General features: G+C 47.0%; 1 protein-coding gene across 1 annotated transcript; it reads right to left on the bottom strand.

Moving 5' to 3' along the window:
• Nucleotides 1–12,355: 12,355 nt before the first annotated feature.
• On the bottom strand, nt 12,356–15,588 carry LOC310919195 (acidic mammalian chitinase-like; the record flags this gene model as incomplete). The annotated part of the gene is made up of 11 exons (XM_083878428.1): nt 12,356–12,661; nt 12,790–12,931; nt 13,024–13,143; nt 13,367–13,552; nt 13,662–13,785; nt 13,951–14,075; nt 14,166–14,331; nt 14,436–14,492; nt 14,629–14,830; nt 15,100–15,132; nt 15,564–15,588. The coding sequence occupies 11 exons, from the start codon at nt 15,586–15,588 to the stop codon at nt 12,423–12,425; spliced, it is 1,419 nt and encodes a 472-aa protein (XP_083734554.1). The 3' UTR covers nt 12,356–12,422.
• Between the last annotated feature and the right edge of the window lie 3,900 nt (nt 15,589–19,488).

The raw sequence follows: 19,488 nt of genomic DNA, 5'->3' as shown, positions 1-19,488 counted from the left end.
TTTTTCAGGGAGGACAAAAGGAGGTGAAGTGAATTTTCAAGGAGGGGAAGGAGCTGGAGAAGTGAATTTCCAAGGGGGAAAAAGAGCTGGAAAAGTGAATTTCCAAAGAAGGGGAAGGAGCTGGAAAAGTGGATTTCCAAAGGAGGGCAAAGAGCTGGAAAAGTGAATTTCTAAGGGGGAGAAGGAGTTGAAAAAGTGGATTTTTGAGGAAGTGAAAGAGCTGGAGAAGTGAATTTCCAAGGGGGAGAAGGAGCTGGAGAAGTGAATTTTTAAGGGGAGCAGGAGCTGGAGAAGTGAATTTCTAAGGAGAGGAACGAGTTGGAGAAGTGAATTTTTGAGGAGGGGAAGGAGCTGGAAAAATGAATTTCCAAGGAGAAAGAGCTGGAAAAGCAAATTTCCAAAGAAGGGGAAGGAGCTGGAAAAGTGGATTTCCAAGGAGGGGAAGGAGTTGAAAAAGTGGATTTTTGAGGAAGTGAAAGAGCTGGAGAAGTGAATTTCCAAGGGGGAAAAAGAGCTGGAAAAGTGAATTTCCAATGGGGAGAAGGAGCTGGAAAAATGAATTTCTAAGGAGGGGAAAAGAGCTGGAAAAATGAATTTCTAAGGAGGGGAAAAGAGCTGGAAAAATGAATTTCCAAGGAGAAAGAGCTGGAAAAGTGAATTTTTAAGGAGGGGAAGGAGGTGGAGAAGGTGAATTTCCAAGGGGGAGAAGAAGGTGGAGAAGGGAATTTCCAAAGGAGGGCAAAGAGCTGGAAAAGTGAATTTCTAAGGGGGAGAAGGAGCTGGAAAAGTGAATTTCCAAGGAGAGGAAAGAGCTGGAAAAGTGAATTTTTGAGGAGGGGAAGGAGCTGGAAAAGTGAATTTTCAAAGAAGGGGAAGGAGCTGGGAATGTGAATTTCCAAGGGGAGAAGGAGCTGGAAAAGTGAATTTTTAAGGAAGGGAAGGAGCTGGAAAAGTGAATTTTTGAGGAGGAGAAAGAGCTGGAAAAGTGGATTTCCAAGGAGGGGAAGGAATGTGGGGCGAGGCCTGGAAAGAGGCTGAGCCTGAAGGTCAAACACTGCCCAGGAGGGGAAGGGAGGGGGAAAATCCATTTTTCCTGAAGCCACAAACAAGAGGAAAACACAACCCAGGCCCTTTTCCCTTTGATCCCTTCCAAGGGGTCAATCCCAGGAGATGGGAACGGGCCAGGGGAACAGGGAAAAAGGGAAAAAGGGGAAAATTCCCCATAAAATCCCCCAAAAAACCCTCCAAGGCTGTTCCCTCCCTCTGTGCCCTCAATAAAACCCCACCAGGGCCGTGCCCTTGGAGGCTGGAAGAGCAAACAGAGCTTTAAAAGGGTCTCAAATTCCAATTTCTCCTCCCTCCTCCTCACCAGGAGAGTTCCTGAGCGACTCTCACAAGGTCCAAACTGAGCCAAGGCCTCTGGAGCAGGAAAAAAAAATAATAAAACAGCTAAAAATATCTGCCACCCCCTCACCCTGCTGGATCCGGAGGGTTTTCCTTGGCCTCTGGCCACGTTTCTCAGCCAGAAATGGGATTTTTTTATTATTTTTTTTTCCCTTTTCTCTTGCTCTGCTTTGTCAAGAATTCCAGCTCAATTCTCCCCCTGTTTTGAGTTTGTTTTTGTTTTTGTTTTTGGGTTTTTTTTTTGTTTTGTTGGTGTTTTGTTTTGTTTTGGTTTTGGTTTGGTTTGGGGTTTTTTGGGGGTTTTTTTGTTTGGGTTTTTTTTTTGTTTTTTTGGGGGTTTTTTTGGTTTTTTTTGGTTTTTTTGGGTTTTTTTGGTGGTGGTGGGGTTTTTTTGTTGTTTTTTTTCGTTTGTTTGTTTGGGGGTTTTTTTGGGTTTTTTTGGTTTGGTTTGGTTTGGTTTGGGTTGGGTTGGGTTGGGTTGGGTTTTTTTGGATTTTTGTTTGTTTGTTTTGTTTTGTTTTTTGGGGTTTTTTTGGGGTTTTTTTTTTTTTGTTTGTTTGGGGTTTTTTTGTTTTGTTTTGGTTTTTTTTTTGTTTTGTTTTGTTTTGTTTTGTTTTGTTTGTTTGTTTGTTTTCCCACTCCTGTGAAGGGGTGAGGCTTTAATTAAGGGAAAGTTGTGCCTGAAAAAAAATCTAAAAATCTGGGAATGGGAATTGTTCCCGTTGATCCTCAGGAAGGTCTGAAATGCAGGAGTCAGATGAGGGACGAAGGAATAAACCTGATTTTCCCTTTGGGCTGGGGTTGTTTTGGGGTAGGGGGAGAGAAAAAACAGTGGGATTTTGAGGATTTTAGAAAAGCCACAAAATTCCCTGAATTTTTTTCCTTGTGGATGTGGAGCAGAGGGGGATGCTCAGAATTTGGAGCTGAGTCCTCTTTTTTCCTCTCTGCTCCAGGCACATCCAGAGTAAAACCACTGGGATTTTTAAGCATTTTTGAAGCTGCTAAACCCATTAAATTCCCCGATTTTATCCCTGTGGATGTGGAGCAGAGGGTGATGCTCAGAATTTCCTCATTTTGGAGCTGAGTCCTCTTTGCTCTCCTTGCTCCAGGCACATCCAGAATAAAACCACTGAGATTTTAAGAATTTTGGAAAAGTCCAGAAAATCCTGATTTTCCCCTGTGGATGTGGAGCAAATGTGATGCTCAGAATTTCCTCACCCTGGAGCTGAGTTGCCTTTTTTCCCTCTGCTCCAGGCACAGCCAGAATAAAACCACTGGGATTTTTAAGCATTTTTAAGGATTTTAGAAACTGCTAAAGCCATCAAATTCCTTGATTTTCCCTTGTGGATGTGGAATAGAAGGTGATGCTCAGAATTTCCTCATTTTGGAGCTAAGTTCTCTTTTTTTCCTTCTGCTCCAGGCACATCCAGAATAAAACCACTGGGATTTTAAGAATTTTGGAAAAGCCCTGAAATTCCCTGATTTTTTTTCCTTGTGGATGTGGAGCAGAGGCGGATGCTCAGAATTTCTTCATTTTGGAGCTGAGTCCTCTTTTTTCCCTCTGCTCCAGGCACAGCCAGAATAAAACCACTGAGATTTTAAGGACTTTGGAAAAGTCCAGAAAATCCTGATTTTCCCCTGTGGATGTGGAGCAAAGGGGGATGCTCAGAATTTCCTCATTTTGGAGCTGAGTCCTCTTTTTCCCCTCTGCTCCAGGCACACCCAGAGTAAAAATACCGGGATTTTAAAGGATTTTAGAAACTGCTTAGCCCATTAAATTTCCTGATTTTGGCTCTGAGCAGCCCCAGGTCACTTCTCGGGCAGGGAAGGGACAAAAATCCCTCTGAGGAACCTGGAAAAGGCTGGAAAAAAACCCAAAATAAACCCATTTTGTCTCCATTTTTGCAGGATGTAAAGGAGGGATCTGCACAACGGGCAAACAAAACACTTCAAGGAGTTGGGGGGTTTTTTTTGGGGTTTTTTTGTTTTGTTTTGTTTTGTTTTGTTTTGTTTTTTGGTTTTTTTGGTTTGGTTTGGGTTTTTTTTGTTTTGTTTTGTTTTGTTTTTGTTGGGGTTTTTTTTTTTTTTGTTGTTTTTTTTTTGTTTTTTTTTTTTTTTTTGTTTTTTTTGGTTTTTTGTGTTTTTTTTCTTTCTTTTTTTTCTTTTTTTTTTTTCCCCAATATTTTTTTGGGAGAAGGTTTGTCAGAGCCAAACTAGAATTTCTCACTCAAAATTAAGGAGAGAGGACAAAACGAGCCTGAAATTGTGATAGTTCTGAGTTCTGCTGTGTCCCACCCCAGCCTGGATCTCTCCCACCCATTCCTCAGGTTTAATTTAAAATAAAAAGCAAATTTTTTTTTAATTTTTTTAATCAAAAAGGAAAGGAAAAATCAGAAAATTTGAGTTATTCTCCTCCATCAGCACAACAACATCCACTCCAAAGGTGTCCCCACACCTGAGCTGAGACTTTGAACAGGAAAAATCACCAGCAGAGCTCCCAAAACCCCCCTGGGGATGCTAAAAATTGCCCCAAATTACTCCGTGGGCTGCTAAAATTCAGCCAGAATTGCATTAATTACTCCTAATGACACCTGGGCTATGCAAAGAGAGGTGGGATAAAAATAAAAAATAAAATAAAAATACTCTGAGCACACCTGGCCCAAGGTGAGAAGATCCCCTGGTCCTTCCCAAATCCTGGAGGAGATGAAAGTCTTGGATGTGATGGGTGGGAAACTCATTTTTGGGGCTCTCCAGGTTGGGAAAAAGGGATTTTCCAGCTGGGCAGGATCTCCCGGAGTCACTATCACAGCAACTCCACTTATCTCTGGAATCTGATTTTTTTTCCCCTAATTTTCTCTTTATTTTCGGCTGATTTCTTTATTTTTTACTGATTTTTTACTGATTTTTTTTCATTTTCTGCTGATTTCTTTATTTTTTACTGATTTCTTTATTTTCTGCTGATTTTTTATTTTTATTGATTTCTTTATTTTCTGCTGATTTCTTTAATTTTTATTGATTTTTTTTCTTTTTTTACTGATTTTTTCATTTTCTGCTGATTTCTTCATTTTCTGATTTCTTTATTTTCTGCTGACTTCTTTATTTTTTTACTGATTTTTTCATTTTCTGCTGATTTCTTTATTTTTTTTAAACTGATTTCTTTATTTTCTGCTGAATTTTTCATTTTCTGCTGATTTCTTTAAATTTTATTGATTTTTTAATTTTTTACTGATTTTTTCATTTTCTGATTTCTTTATTTTCTGCTGATTTCTTCATTTTTTACTGATTTTTTCATTTTCTGCTGATTTCTTCATTTTTTACTGATTTCTTCATTTTTTACTGATTTTTTCATTTTCTGCTGATTTCTTCATTTTTTACTGATTTCTTCATTTTTTACTGATTTTTTCATTTTCATTTCCTGCTGATTTCTTTATTTCCTTTATTTATTTATTTATTTATTTACTTTGTCCCCCTATTTTTTATTCCCCCTTTATTTTTACCCCTCTTTTTCTATCCCCCTCTTTTTATCCCCCTTTTTAGCCCCATTTATTTTTATTCACATTTATTTTTAATCCCTTTTTAATCTCCCTTTATTTTTTATCCTCTTTTATTTTTGTTCTCCTTTATTTTTTATCCCCTTTTATTTTTTATCCCCCTTTATTTTTTATCCCCTTTTATTTTTCATCCCCCTTTAGTTTTTCATCCCCCTTTAGTTTTTCATCCCCCTGTATTTTTATCCTCCCTTTATTTTTGTCCCCCTTTATATTCATTCCCCATTATTTTTTATCCCCCTTTATATTTATCCCCCTTTATTTTTTATCCCCCTTTATTTTTGTCCCCCTTTAATTTTTATCCCCCATTTTTTTGTCTCCCTTTATATTTATCCCCTTTTATTTTTTATCCCCCTTTATTTTTATCCCCCTTTATTTTTTATCTCCCTTTATTTTTTGTCCCCCTTTTATTTTTTATCCCCCTTTATTTTTATCCCCCTTTATATTTATCCCCCTTTATTTCTATCCCCCTTTATATTTATCCCCTTTTATTTTTCATCCTCCTTTATTTTTTTATCCCCCTTTATATTCATCCCCCTTTATTTTTGTCCCCCTTTATATTCATCCCCCATTATTTTTTATCCCCCTTTATTTTTTATCCCCCTTTATTTTTTGTCCCCCTTTATTTTTATCCCTCATTATTTTTATCCTCCTTTATTTTTTATCCCCCTTTATTTTTATCCCTCATTATTTTTATCCCCTTTTATTTTTTATCCCTCATTATTTTTAATCCCCCTTTATTTTTTATCCCCCAATATTTTTATCCCCCTTTATTTTTATCCCCCTTTATTTTTTGTCCCCCATTATTTTTATTCCCCTTTTATTTTTTGTCCCCCTTTTATTTTTTCTTCCCCTTTAATTTTTATCCCCCTTTATATTTATTCCCTTTTATTTTTATCCCCCTTTATTTTTCCCTCCTTTAATTTTTTATCCCCCTTTATTTTTATTCCCTTTTTTTATCCCCCTTTATTTTTTACCTCCCTTTTTTATCCCCCTTTTTTTAAACCCTCCTTTTTTTATCCCTCTTTTATTATTATTATTTTTTTTAATCCCCCTTTCCCAGCCATTTGAAACCCCCAATTCTCCTTTTCCTCCTCCCCAAACCTTTCAAACTCCCCCTAAAAAAATGCCCCAGGACTCGAAACTCCTGAATTTTGTGGGAAGCCAAAGGATCTTTTTCCCTTTTCCTCTTTTCCAAAGAGGCCACAAAAGCCAAAGGATTTTTTTTTTCCATTTTCCAAAGCTTTGGAAAGGCTGGAATGGAGAGGAGAGGGTGGAGAAAAAAAGCAAATTTAAAAAAGACTCTGATGAAAAATCAGCAGCGAAACAAACGCTTCAAAAACAGAAAGGAAAATATTGTGCTGAGCAGAGAGAGGAAAAAAATAAAATAAAATAAAATAAAATAAAATAAAATAAAATAAAATAAAATAAAATAAAATAAAATAACAAGCTGGAGCGTTGGGCTGTGAGCGCTGAATTCCTGCCAGAGCCCAGCTGTTCCCCAATCCCAAAGCTCAGAGAATCTGCTCCCAAAAAAGGGCTCAACTTCCCCTGACGTGGCCCCAGGAACGTCACAGCGTGAGCGGCACCAAAAGCTCCAAAACAAGTGACGTGGGAGACAAAACCTCCCACGGACAGGCCCTGGAGCACGGCCAGGCTGCCAAAGATGGACATCCTGGTGGGATTCCAGCCCTGGAGAGGCTCTGGAGGCTCTGCTGGAGAGGAGATGGGGTTTGTCAGGGCTTGGCAGCACAGTGAGGAGGTGCTGGGGAGAGGAAAAGGGGATGAATCCAGGCTGGAAGTGAGGAAGGAGTGGGAGAATCTGAGTCTTTCCTGGCAGAAAATAGGCTGAAAATAGGTGGAAAATTCTGTTTATCAGTGGGAAAATGGGTCCTGTTCCATGTCCCAGTTATGGATGGGACCAGGGGGAGTTTGCTTCCCTGTGGGTGAAATAAAGGAGCAGGAAAATAGAGGAGAGAGGAATATCAAGGAATGTCTGGAAGAGAGGCTGAATCCAGGCTGGAAGTGAGGAAGGAGTGGGTGAGATCTAATCCCAGGAATCTGAGTCTTTCCTGGCAGAAAATAGGGCAGATAATTCTGGTTGTCAGCAGGAAAACGGGTTCTGTTCCGTGTCCCAGTAATGGATGGGACCAGGGGGTGTTCACTTTCCTGTGGTTGAAATAAAGGAGCAGGAAATAGAGGAATATCAGGGGTGTCTGGAAGAGAGGCTGAATCCAGCCGGGATTCCAGCCCTGGAGAGGCTCTGGAGCTTCTGCTGGAGAGGAGATGGGGTTTGTCAGGGGTTGGCAGCACAGTGAGGAGGTGCTGGGGAGAGGAAAAGGGGATGAATCCAGGCTGGAAGTGAGGAAGGAGTGGGAGAGAGCTAATCCCAGGAATCTGAGTCTTTCCTGGCAGAAAATAGGCTGAAAATAGGTGGAAAATTCTGTTTATCAGTGGGAAAATGGGTCCTGTTCTGTCTCCCAGTTATGGATGGGAGCAGGGGGTGAAATAAAGGAGGAGGAAATAAACGAGAGAGGAAGATCAGGGAATGTCTGGAAGAGGGGCTGAATCCAGGCTGGAAGTGAGGAAGGAGTGGGTGAGATCTAATCCCAGGAATCTGAGTCTTTCCTGGCAGAAAACAGGTTGAAAATAGGTGGAAAATTCCTCTTGTCAGCAGGAAAACAAGTCCTGTTCCATGTCCCAGTTATGGATGGGACAAGGAGGAGTTTGCTTCCCTGTGGGTGAAATAAAGGAGCAGGAAATAAAAGAGGAGAGAGGAATATCAAGGAATGTCTGGAAGAGAGGCTGAATCCAGGCTGGAAGTGAGGAAGGAGTGGGAGAGAGCTAATCCCAGGAATCTGAGTCTTTCCTGGCAGAAAACAGATTGAAAATAAATTGAAAGTAGGTGGAAAATTCTGGTTATCAGCAGGAAAACAGGTCCTGTTCTGTCTCCCAGTTATGGATGGGACCAGGGGGTGAAATAAAGGAGGAGGAAATAAAAGAGGAGAGAGGAATATCAAGGAATGTCTGGAAGAGGGGCTGAATCCAGGCTGGAAGTGAGGAAGGAGTGGGTGAGATCTAATTCCAGGAATCTGAGTCTTTCCTGGCAGAAAATAGGGCAGATAATTCTGGTTGTCAGCAGGAAAACTAGTCCTGTTCCATGTCCCAGTAATGGATGGGACCAGGGGGTGTTCACTTCCCTATGGGTGAAATAAATGAGCAGGAAATAGAGGAATATCAGGGGTGTCTGGAAGAGAGGCTGAATCCAGCCGGGATTCCGGCCCTGGAGAGGCTCTGGAGCTTCTGCTGGAGAGGAGATGGGGTTTGTCAGGGGTTGGCAGCACAGTGAGGAGGTGCTGGGGAGAGGAAAAGGGGATGAATCCAGGCTGGAAGTGAGGAAGGAGTGGGAGAGAGCTAATCCCAGGAATCTGAGTCTTTCCTGGCAGAAAACAGATTGAAAATAAATTGAAAGTAGGTGGAAAATTCTGGTTATCAGCAGGAAAACAGGTCCTGTTCTGTCTCCCAGTTATGGACGGGACCAGGGGGTGAAATAAAGGAGGAGGAAATAAAAGAAGGGAGAGGAATATCAGGGGTGTCTGGAAGAGGGGGCTGAATCCAGGCTGGAAGTGAGGAAGGAGTGGGAGAAATCCAATTCCAGGAATCTTGAGTCTTTCCTGGCAGAAAATAGGCAGAAAATTCCAGTTGTCAGCAGGAAAACGAGTCCTGTTCCGTGTCCCAGTTATGGATGGGACCAGGAGATGTTTGCATCCCTGTGAGTGAAATAAAGGAGAGAGGAATATCAGGGGTGTCTGGAAGAGAGGCTGAATCCAGGCTGGAAGTGAGGAAGGAGTGGGAGAGATCCAATTCTGGGAATCTGAGTCTTTTCTGGCAGAAAACAGATTGAAAATAAATTGAAAATAGGTGGAAAATTCTGGTTATCAGTGGGAAAACAGGTCCTGTTCCATGTCCCAGTTATGGATGGACCAGGGGGTGTTCACTTCCCTGTGGGTGAAATAAAGGAGCAGGAAATAAAAGGGAATCCCCTTCCCTCGGTCTGATCCATGAAGGAAAATATTAGCTGTTCCAAGAAATAAAAAAAATTCCCACTTCCACCTCCTCCTCTCCCCTCCAAACCCTGGGAGCCCCCCAGAGCAGCCCCAGGAGAGGCCCCGCAGTGAACACCAGGAATTACAGATGAATCCCAGGGCAATTCCCTCCCTCTGCCTTCCCCACTCCCATAAACTCTGTTTTTGGGATTCGCACCCTCCCAGCAGAGCCCGGAGCACTGGCAGTAATTGGGAGTTTTCTTTGAAGAATTTTCACTTTTATTCTTTTCAACTCCTCGACCTTCTGGGGTTTTTCCTCTCCTGGCTGCAATAATTCCAGGGAATCTGCTCCGGGTGAGCCCAGGAATCCCAGACTGGGTTGGGTTGGATGGACCCAAAGGTCCTGGGAATAGGAAACTCCTGGATCCCTGAGCTCACAGAAAGAAAACTCTTCCAGAGGAGCCTCTGGATCCTTTCCAGACCCTTCTCCAGCTCCATTCCCTTGAGGAGCTCAGCACTGAATGCAGGATCAGAATTTTGTGGCCCCATAAACTCCTCACACCCTCAAAAAGCCATAATCCCCTGAAAATATTCCCAATTTCTGGCTTCATTCCTTATTTTTCACACAGGTTTTTAAGCTCTCCCCACTCTGCTGACCCAACCACTGGTGAGGGAATGGGATATTCTGTCCCAAAAAACCTTGAGGGGGATAAAAGGATGGGAGATAAACCCAACCCAGCAAGATTTAGAAGGGAATTTTTTTGTTATTTCCAAACAAGGCCAAGTGGCTGACACAGTGTGGGGACAGAGGTGATGTCCCTGCCCAAATTAAGGTCACATTAAACCCCGCTCAGGAAAGCTGAACTGGGGGCTCAGCCTGACTCCAGAGCTATTTAAAGCCCAGGGAGGTTGAAGGGCATCTGCTCCAGCAGGGAATGTTTTATTTAAAGGCTATTTGGTTGCTCAGAATGTCATTAAATTATTAAAAATCCTTTATTTTAAGGCAGCAGGAATTAGTGGATGGGAACTGGAGGAGCTCACACCCCGAGCTGGGGAGATGTGATGATCCACATCCCTTTTTAGACCCTTTTAATTTTATTTTCCCGTTTTGTTTTGCTTTGATTTGTTGGATTTTTTTTTTTTTTTTTTTTTTTTTTTTTTTTTTTTTGCAGAGTGGATATTGGAAATGCAGGATCAGCTGGGTTGTCTCAGCAACAGTTGCCTCGGTGTGGCTGTAAATGTTTCATGGGAAGCTGATCCACCTTCCCTGCCCAGATGGCTCCGGCTCTGGGGGAACACGGATTAACGGGGAAGGGGCAGATGTTGCCTCACCAGAGGGGTTTAAGCTGGAATTAGATGAGCTGGGATGGGGCTGAGCATCCTAGGGAGGGTTCAGGGGGACACAGGAGGTGATTCCAAGGTCCTGGGGAGGTCTAAACCTCAAAAAAATCCCCAAAACTGGGATGAAACGGAGAATCTCATCCCCAGCTCTCCCAGTTTGCCCAGTCCAGGACATCTGGAGCTTCCCTGGCTGGTGATGGAATTGCCAGGATGGAAAACAGCTCCTGTTCCATGGTGGGAGCTGCCACAGGCAGTCCTGGCTGGGAGCACTTCAGGATCTGCCCAAGGTTGATGTTTTTTTCCCCTAAATAACAGCCTAAATAATATTATTCGGGCTGGGAGATGCGTTACCAATCCTAAATGGATTTAAGGAGATTACACGCTCTGATAAATCCAATTTTTAAGAGCTCAGGCTATGTAAAAATAACATTTTCATGCCACATATAAGGCCCATTAAAGAAATAAAGGAGAATCCAGAGAAAAGAAGCTCCAATTATCCGTGAGATATTCCCTGAGCCAAAACAACACCCCTGGGCCTGCTCATCCATGTAAATCCTGCATCCCTGGAGTCCTTTTTTTCCCCACCTGTGCTGAGCATGGAGATGTTTATAAGCAGGGAAGGGATTTGGGAATTTGTCTGAATGCTTGGAAAGGCAGGAAATAACGTCAGGATGGATTTGGGGGTGGGTGGAGGGATCTGCAGCCCGTTCCCAGGAGCTGCCTGGGGTTCAGCACATCCAGGGAAGGCAATGCTGAGCTGCAGGGAATGTCAGGGCGGTGCCAGCAGAGCACAGCCAGGGTTATTTGGGGAACAGGACGGGCAGAAATGGAGCTGGAGCCGTTTCACAACGCCAGGGGTTTGTTTACAGAGCCTGATGAGAGCAGCTCAGAGCCCAGGGAAAATGGGGAGTGATGAAAGCTGGGAGGAATGGACAGTGAGAGATGGCAGCTCAGCATGGAATCCTCATGGAAAAAACTCTCCTGAGGGCTCATAAAACATGCCCGGGGTCAAGAGGTGAACAAACGACCCTGGAGGAGCAGCAGGGGGGGAATGGCTGCAGCATTTCGTCACCAGGGTGAGTCAGAGCTGGTATTTCTGGGATGAGGGAGGCAGGAATCTCTGCCAGGAGCAGGGGAGGGCCGGGCACTGAACACCAGAGCTCTTCCATCAGCTGTGCAGAGAAGGGAAATCCAATGCCAGGGCAAGGTGGGAACAGAGGAACGAGGAGCTGGGACTGGGGGAAGAGCTGAAAACAGAGCCCAGTGCCCTGAGCTGGGGGACTGGGGAGAGAGGAGCTTTCCTGGCTGGGCCAAACAGGGAATGGCCTGAACTCCATGGAGCTCCTGAGCAACACCTGTTACCTTTGAGAGGAGGGAACTGAAACGATTTGAAAACTTTCTTGCCATGAATCTGATCCAAACCAGCTGCCAGATGTTTGCTGGGCATGGAGAGACCGTGGGGAGGTGGAATCCCCATCCCTGGAGGTGTCCAAGGAGCTCCTGGGCTGGTGACAAGGTTGGGCACAGGTTGGAGCAGCCCGGGATAGTGAAGGTGTCCCAGCCCAAGGCAGGGGTGGAGTGGGACGAGCTTTAATGTCCCTTCTAAGCCAGCCCAGTCTGGGATTCCATGAGTCCTGTTCTTCCACAGGCACTAAAACCCTGCAGAAACAAACTGCCTTTATCCTGTTGTGTTTTTACCTATGGCAAGGACAAAGTTCTCCATTTCTGTAAAAAACCGCTAAAAAATTCCTCTTCACCTCAGTTCTCGATTTGTGACGGAACAAAGAGGAACAACAACTCAGCTCTCCAGCCTGAAACCACTTTTCTGCTGCGAATGTTGCCGCAAGACTCCTGGAAAATCCCTGCAGGGCCGGGCAGAGGAGCAGCAACATTGACACCTGCTGTAGGGAATTCTAATAGCCACACACTCCAGTAGAGCCAAGAGCATGACAACAGCAAAACCAGAAAGGATTGCTTGGAGAAAGCTTTATTTAATCATCATTATTGCACACAACCTAATCAGACATTTAACAGTTTGCAATACTTGACCCAACCCGGCGGCTGGGCCGGAGCAGGGCTGGGATCACTGGGGCCAGTTGCAGCAGGAACAGGCGGCGTCGAAGACCAGCCCCTGCTCGCAGCTCTGCACGAAGGTCTGGCCGTTGAGGCAGCTGTAGAAGTTCCTCTTGTTGTCGGGGTCGGCGTAGAGGCCGTTGGGTTTCCCGGCGCAGAAGCCGCTGCCGCCGGAGCCGCCGGAGCCGCCGCTGGTGGTGGCGGGAGCCTCGGTGATGGGGGGCAGGGGCTCGGCGGGGGGAACGCACTCTGGGGTGGGGATTCAGAGCAGGAGAAGGTTGGTTTTCACGGTCTTGGAGGTTCATCCCCCCCACACCTCCACAGGGAGTTTGGGGGTCTCCCCCAAGGAGCTGCTCCGCTCTGCTGGAGCCACTCACCGCCGCTCTGCAGCCCCAGGCCCTTCTTCAGGCTGGAGATCAGGGGGTATTTGCCCTCCTTGCAGAACTCCCCAGTGAAGTCATCCATGTCCAGGGCCCAGACCATGGCCCCGCCAAAGTTGTTCTTCTTCAGCCAATCCACCTGTGGGGAGGGAAATCCCGCTGAGCCCCAGGAGGAGCTGATCCCACAGGAGGCTCCGGCCCCGGCCCAGCGCGGCCCCGCTGCCCCCAGACCTTGATCCCAAAGCTCTTGACGTTGTCGTAGCCGACCCACTCACTGCCCTTGTAGGCGTAGGGAACGTCCTGGGGCTCATCCCAGGCCTGGGTGGCTCCGGAGCTCAGGAGGCTGCAGATCTGAGGAGAAGGAAGCACCAACGTTATCCACACAAAGGGAAAAGCCCAGGCTCGGCTTTGTCCTCTGGTTTTGTGCCTCTCACCTGCTCCCTGAGCCCACAGCTCCTGCCTAGCGATCCCAGGGATGGCTTTGTGCCTGAGCCATGCAGAAAACTCCCTGGGAGCTTCCTGAGCAATTTACTGCAGTGATTTGAGAGAGGGATGTGATGGGAAGAGCCAATACCTCGTAGTAAGCCAGAGTCCCGGCCTCCCTGGTGTAGGGCCCAGCGGGGCCAGGCCCGGATGCTGGAGCTCCAACGGAGGTGTCCGAGGGGTTCTGCAGGGTGAAGCTCTTGCCGTAGGTTGGGAATCCCACCAGCAGCTTCTCAGCTGGGGCACCGTTGCTCTTCCAATAATTCATGGCGTATTCCTGCAAGAAACCAGCCCCGCTCCAGTCCCTGCTGGGATCTGAGGGATCAGTTCCTCAAAATCTCCTCGGGGGATCCCAGAGCCTGGGAGTGCCCCACAGAAACACTCACAACGTTGAAGTATTTGTAGTCCCCGGTGTCAGCAGGGCCGGCGTACAGGGGGCTGTTCTCACCAGTGTTCCTCTCCCAGGAGCCGTGGAAGTCGTAGGTCATGACGTGGATGTAATCCAGGTACCTGTGGGCAGCGGGGCTGTGTCCTCACCTGAGGCACCAGGGAGAGCTGAGGGTGCCCAGTCACCCCCACAGCCCCTGCACGTGGGGCTCCCTCGGGGGCTCCTTCACTTCAGCACTGCCAGGAAACCCCTCCAGTCCCACCAGTGACCCCAGACCTGCCACTCACTTGCCAATCTCAGCGATCTCATATCCAGCCTGGATGGTGGAAAGTCCGGCAGCCACAGCGGCGGTGACCATGAGCCGGGGCTGGTTGCTCTGTTTGGCCTCCTGCTCAAAGGCCTCCAGCAGTTCCTGGGGGATCCAAGGGACAGGAATCACCCGGGGGCTCTGGGATGGGGCTTTGAATCCTCCCAGGGCTCACAGGCCTGGAGCCAAGCCCACCTTGACCAGGACGGTGAAGAGAGCCTTGTCCTGGGCGGGGCTGCCCCTGGAGCCGGGGTATTCCCAGTCCAGGTCCAGCCCATCAAACCCGTACTGCCGCAGGAACCTGACCACGGACTTGATGAAGGTCTGGCGGTTCTCAGGAGAGGAGACCATGGTGCTGAACCTGGGCAGGCAGAGCAGGAGCGGGGTGGGCTTTCCATGGAGCCCCTTCCACCTCTCCTTCTCTTCCCGCGGTGCCCTTTAGGGCAGGACCCGGTTTGGACTCACTTGGCCGTGCCGAAATTCCACCCTCCAATGGCCAGCAGGGTCTTCAGATCTTTGTTCCTGCGAGGGAAGAGGCAGGACCCTGAGTTACTATTGCCTGTCCCCAGCCCCCCGAGCCGCTGTCCCCGGGCTGAGCCCCAAGGCCCGGGCAGGGCTGGGATGGAGCATCGGCCGTGCCCGAGGCCCCGGCACTCACTGGTTCTTGAGGCCGTTGAAGGACTTGTAGAGGGTCTCGTCGTTCCACTCGTAGGTGGTGATCTCGTTGTTGTTCATGCCGGCAAAGGCGTAGATCAGGTGGTTGCACAGGCAGGGGTCGACATTTTCGGGGGTGAACTTGCCCAGGCCGGGCCGGTACTGGGCCCAGTTGGTGAAGTAACAGGTGAGCACATTGGCAGAGCCTGCGGGGACAGCGCGGGCATGGAGGGGCTGCCGTGCCCCGGGCACAGCGCGGCCCCTCGGGCACAGCATCCCCAGGGCAGCGCCCGGGGCACGACAGGGGCAGCAGCTCCGGGAAAGGGCATCACAAATCGAGCTGGAGCCCTTCCACAACATCAGAGGGGCCCTTCAGCTGCCCCCGCTGCCCCTGGGCTCCTGCCCCGGGCTCTGTGCCCCGCACGGGCCCGGCCCTGAGCTCCTGCTCCGGCTGCTCGGGGCCCGCGGCACCTACCGAGGTGGGCGTTCAGCAGCAGCAGCGCCAGGCCTGGGGACAAGGGGACAACAAACCGTCACTCTGTGCTCTCACAAGTGCAAACACTCTGCTCCCGAGCGAAAGCAGGTGAGACATTCTAGACAAGAGGCTAAAATTTGTCCAAGCAATTCCATTAAATTTGTCAGATCATTTCAGGTAAAAGCATAGAAAAGAACAGATGCCAAAGCAGCCATTTGATTTTTAGGTGTAAGTTACAAAGCACATTTCAATCAACTCTGTCCATGTCCAAAGCAGAACAGATCCCAAGCACACCAACACTAAAGAACAGATTTCTCCATCCCTAAGGAAATTATGAAATATTTGAAAGCAGAGAAAGAGCAGCATTTTCATCCCCCCAGCCCCTGCAGCAGCAGCAGTGACAGTGGCACAGCCCCCAGCCCTGGGCAGGAGGGCACAGAGCTCCAGGCTGCAGCAGCACTCACCGGTGAGCAGAGTGAGCTTGGCCATCGTGGACCAGGACTGATGTGCTCAGCCCCTCTGCCCCTTTTATATCCTTCCTGATTCCCCTGCCAGACTTACATCAATAGGCCTGGACAAACATTATGAAATTTGGCAAAGTTCCCCATCAACATCTGACAGCAGGACAATGGGCCTGAGCACTCCAGCTGCAGAGGTCACTGCTGTGGGGCTGTGCCACCTCCTGGTGCTGCCAGGGCAGATAAAGAATGGGATTAGATTGCTTTGATTCTTCCAAGTGTTGTTTCCATGTTTGTGTCACCCCTGGTGGCACCGCAGGGTCCCAGGGCTGAACTGGGTGACCTTGTGCTGTCCTTGAGCCCTTCCCCGGGGGGTGGCACTGCCAAAGCCAGGCTTTGGGCTCTGCCAGGCTGGGGTGTCCTTGGTGGGGCCGTCCCAAGGCAGGGCTGAGGGGGGCTCTGGCTCCAGCCCTGGGAGTGTTGGAGGCTCTGGGATCTGGGCTCATTCACTGGCACAGAGGGGCCTGGGTGGTCTGAGCTGTGTCTTGCCCACCCAGCTGAATCACATCAGAGAAGCAGAGAAAGTTTGTTTTTTTGAGGTTAAACTCTACACGGGACACCCCAGAAGATGGGGCAGGGTAATTTGCCTTTCCCATTTATCCCCACCTCTTCCCGCTAAGCTCTTTCCCAAACTGAGACACGCCCGTGTTGCCGAGCAGTCCCATTTCTCCTGAAGTGAACCTCCATCAGCTGAATGCCTCAAAATATCCTGCCCACATTTCTATTTTCATCTCCTGTCCAGGTGGAGACTCCAAGTTCAGTCAAGGATTTCTTCCCTTTTCCCCACTCAGGAGTGGGGACACGGCTGTGTCCCTGCACTGGGATGTTTAATTCCTTTTGGGGTGACATGAAGGTGACTTTCCAGGAAGTCACTCGGCCTTGGGTGAATGGAGGCATGAAAAACAGCCTGGTATCAGATGCTGACTGCCCTGCAGATTAAAATGTACCAGCCTGAGCCTTTGGGATTTGGCACAGGCACAGGGTGGGATACAGCTGATAACAGGACAACATCCTCAAAGAGTTTTCCCCCTGTGTTTTTTCTTGGTTGATAAAGTCCCAGGGTACAAATTCTACCAGGATAGATCTGGAAAATCCTACCCTCGGTAACCTCTGGAGCATTTTCAGCTCTGTTATCCATGGAAGGTGTTTGGTGTGGAACAGGGAGCATTTGGGGCAGGCACAAGGACACTGATTTCTGTTCATGTGGGGGTAACAAACTCAGATCCTGGAATTTTCCTTCAGGATTTTCCTTCAGGACTTTTCCTGTTCTAACAAAGGTGGTTTGCCCTGGGTTCCCTGGGAGGTAACAAAGGACACAAGAATTGGTCCTTGATGAAAGAATTCCAATTAAAAAACAGCAGACAGGGACCTTCCAACTATTCCAGTGTTGGGTTGCAGAGAGATTCTGCCACTCTGGGCTTTTCCTGCTGCATCTTCCCTCTAAAACTCTCATCCCACTGATTCTGTGGCTGTTGGGATGGAGTCTGTCTGTCCTTCTGCTCTTTCCTGGCAGCTCATGGACAGCAGACCCTGATATTGCTGTTGTGCCCAGCTCAGCAGTGCCCAGGCTCCCCTTCCAGGATGATTCCTTTAAACTTTCTCCTCCTGGAGGTTTGGCAGATTCAGGGGGTGGCACTGGCATAGGCAGAGGTGTTTCTGACAGGAAAAAAATCCCAAAACCTGCTGTTTTCCCTAAAAACATCATCCTCCCTGGTGCTGATGACCTCACTGTGCCTTGGCTGGGGACACTTGAAAGGTCACCATGGAAAACTGTTTGGGGACAAACATCAAGGTCACTCCCTGAGATGCATCTGACAGGATAAATCCCCAAAAACCTGCTGTTTTCCCCAAAAATCCACATCCATTCCAACCCTCATTGGAATGACCCCCAGATGACCTCACTGTGCCCAAGCCATTCCTTCAGGAAGTTTGGTTGTCCTTGTCGCTGCCCTGACTGGGGACACTCGGAAGGTCACCATGGAAAACTCCAAGAGGACAAACATCAAGGTCACTCTTTGAGCTGTGTCTGACAGGATAAATCCCCCAAACCTGCTGTTTTCCCCAAAAATCTCATCCACCCTGGTGTGCTGACCTTGCTGTGCCCAAGTCATCTCTTCAAGGTGTTTAGCTCTCCCTGCCCTTGCTGGGGACTCTTGGGAGGTCACCATGGAAAACTGTTGGGGACAAGCATCAAGGTCACTCTCTGAGATGTGTCTGACAGGATAGATCCCCAAACCTGCTGTTTTCCCCAAAAACCTCACCCTGGTGCTGCTGACCTTGCTGTGTCCAAGTCATTCCTTCAGGGTGTTTAGCTCTCCCTGGGGACACTCGGAAGGTCACCATGGAAAACTATTTGGAGATAAACATCAAGGTCACTCCCTGAGATGTGTCTGACAGGATAAATCCCCAAAAATCTGCTGTTTTCCCCAAAATCCTCATCCTCCCTGGTGCTGCTGACCTCACTGTGCCCAAGCCATTCCTTCAGGGAGTTTGGTTGTCTCTGGCCTGGCTGGGAACACTCGGAAGGTCACCATGGAAAATTGTCTGGGGACAAACATCAAGGTCACTCCCTGAGGTGTGTCTGACAGGATAAATCCCAAAAAACCTGCTGTTTTCTCCAAAAACCTCATCCATTCCAGCCTTGCTGACCTCACTGTGCCCAAGCCATTCCTTCAGGGGGTTCGGCTCTCCCTGCCCTGACTGGGGACTCTTGGGAGGTCACCATGAAAAACTACTCAGGGACAAATATCAATATCCCTGAGATGTATCTGACAAGATAAATCCCCAAAAATCTGCTGTTTTCCCCAAAAATCTCATCCTCCCTGGTGCTGCTGACCTCACTGTGCCCAAGCCATTCCTTCAGGGAGGGTGTTTGGCTCTCCCTGCCCTGGCTGGGGACACTCAGAAGGTCACCATGGAAAATTGTTTGGGGACAAACATCAAGGTCACTTCCTGAGATGTTTCTGACAGGATAAATCCCCCAAACCTGCTGTTTTCCCCAAAATCCTCATCCTTCCTGGTGTGCTGACCTCACTGTGCCCAAGCCATTCCTTCAGGGAGGGTGTTTGGCTCTCCCTGTCCTTGCTGGCGAGGTCACCATGGAAAACTCCATGGGGATAAACAGAAAGGTGACTGGAATGTTGCCGTGTCCTTTGGAAAACCCCGTCCCGTCCCCAGCTGGGACACAGGGAGGCAGGTCCGGGCTCCTGGGACAGGGAGTTATAAAAAAAAGTCTGCATATTTATTTATCGAATTATTTCTTTACTTATCTTCATGTACATATATATTTATTTTTATTTCTGTGCATAAACACAATTATTTTTTATTTCTATGCATATTTCTTTCTTTCCTTCTCTGCATTTGTATTGGTATTTGTGTATATATATATATGTATGTATATGTATATAAATGTGTATGTGCATATTTATATTTATATTTATATTTATATTTATTCTACATATATATTTCCATTTCTCTGCCTATATATTTCTGTTTCTCTGCACATGGAGATTTATATTTATCTGCATATATATATTTATTTCTATTTTTATACACAGATACTATTTCTCTGCATACACATATTTATTTCTACTTCTATGCATACTTATTTCCACTTATAGACATATATTTTCCTGCTTTTCTCCACATGTATATTTCTATTTCTCTGCATATATATTTATTTCTATTTATCTACATATATATATATTTATTCCTATTTCTCTGCACATCCATATGAACTTATTTAAATTTATCCATAACCATTTATTTAAATTTATCCACATCCATTTATTTAAATTTATCCATGCCCATTTATTGAAATTTATCCATGCCCATTTATTGAAATTTATCCACACCCATATGTATTTAAATA

This window comes from Zosterops lateralis (assembly GCF_965231275.1).
Source record: "Zosterops lateralis genome assembly, chromosome: 26".
NCBI lineage: Eukaryota > Metazoa > Chordata > Aves > Passeriformes > Zosteropidae > Zosterops > Zosterops lateralis.
This window is presented reverse-complemented; position numbering and strand designations above follow the sequence as displayed.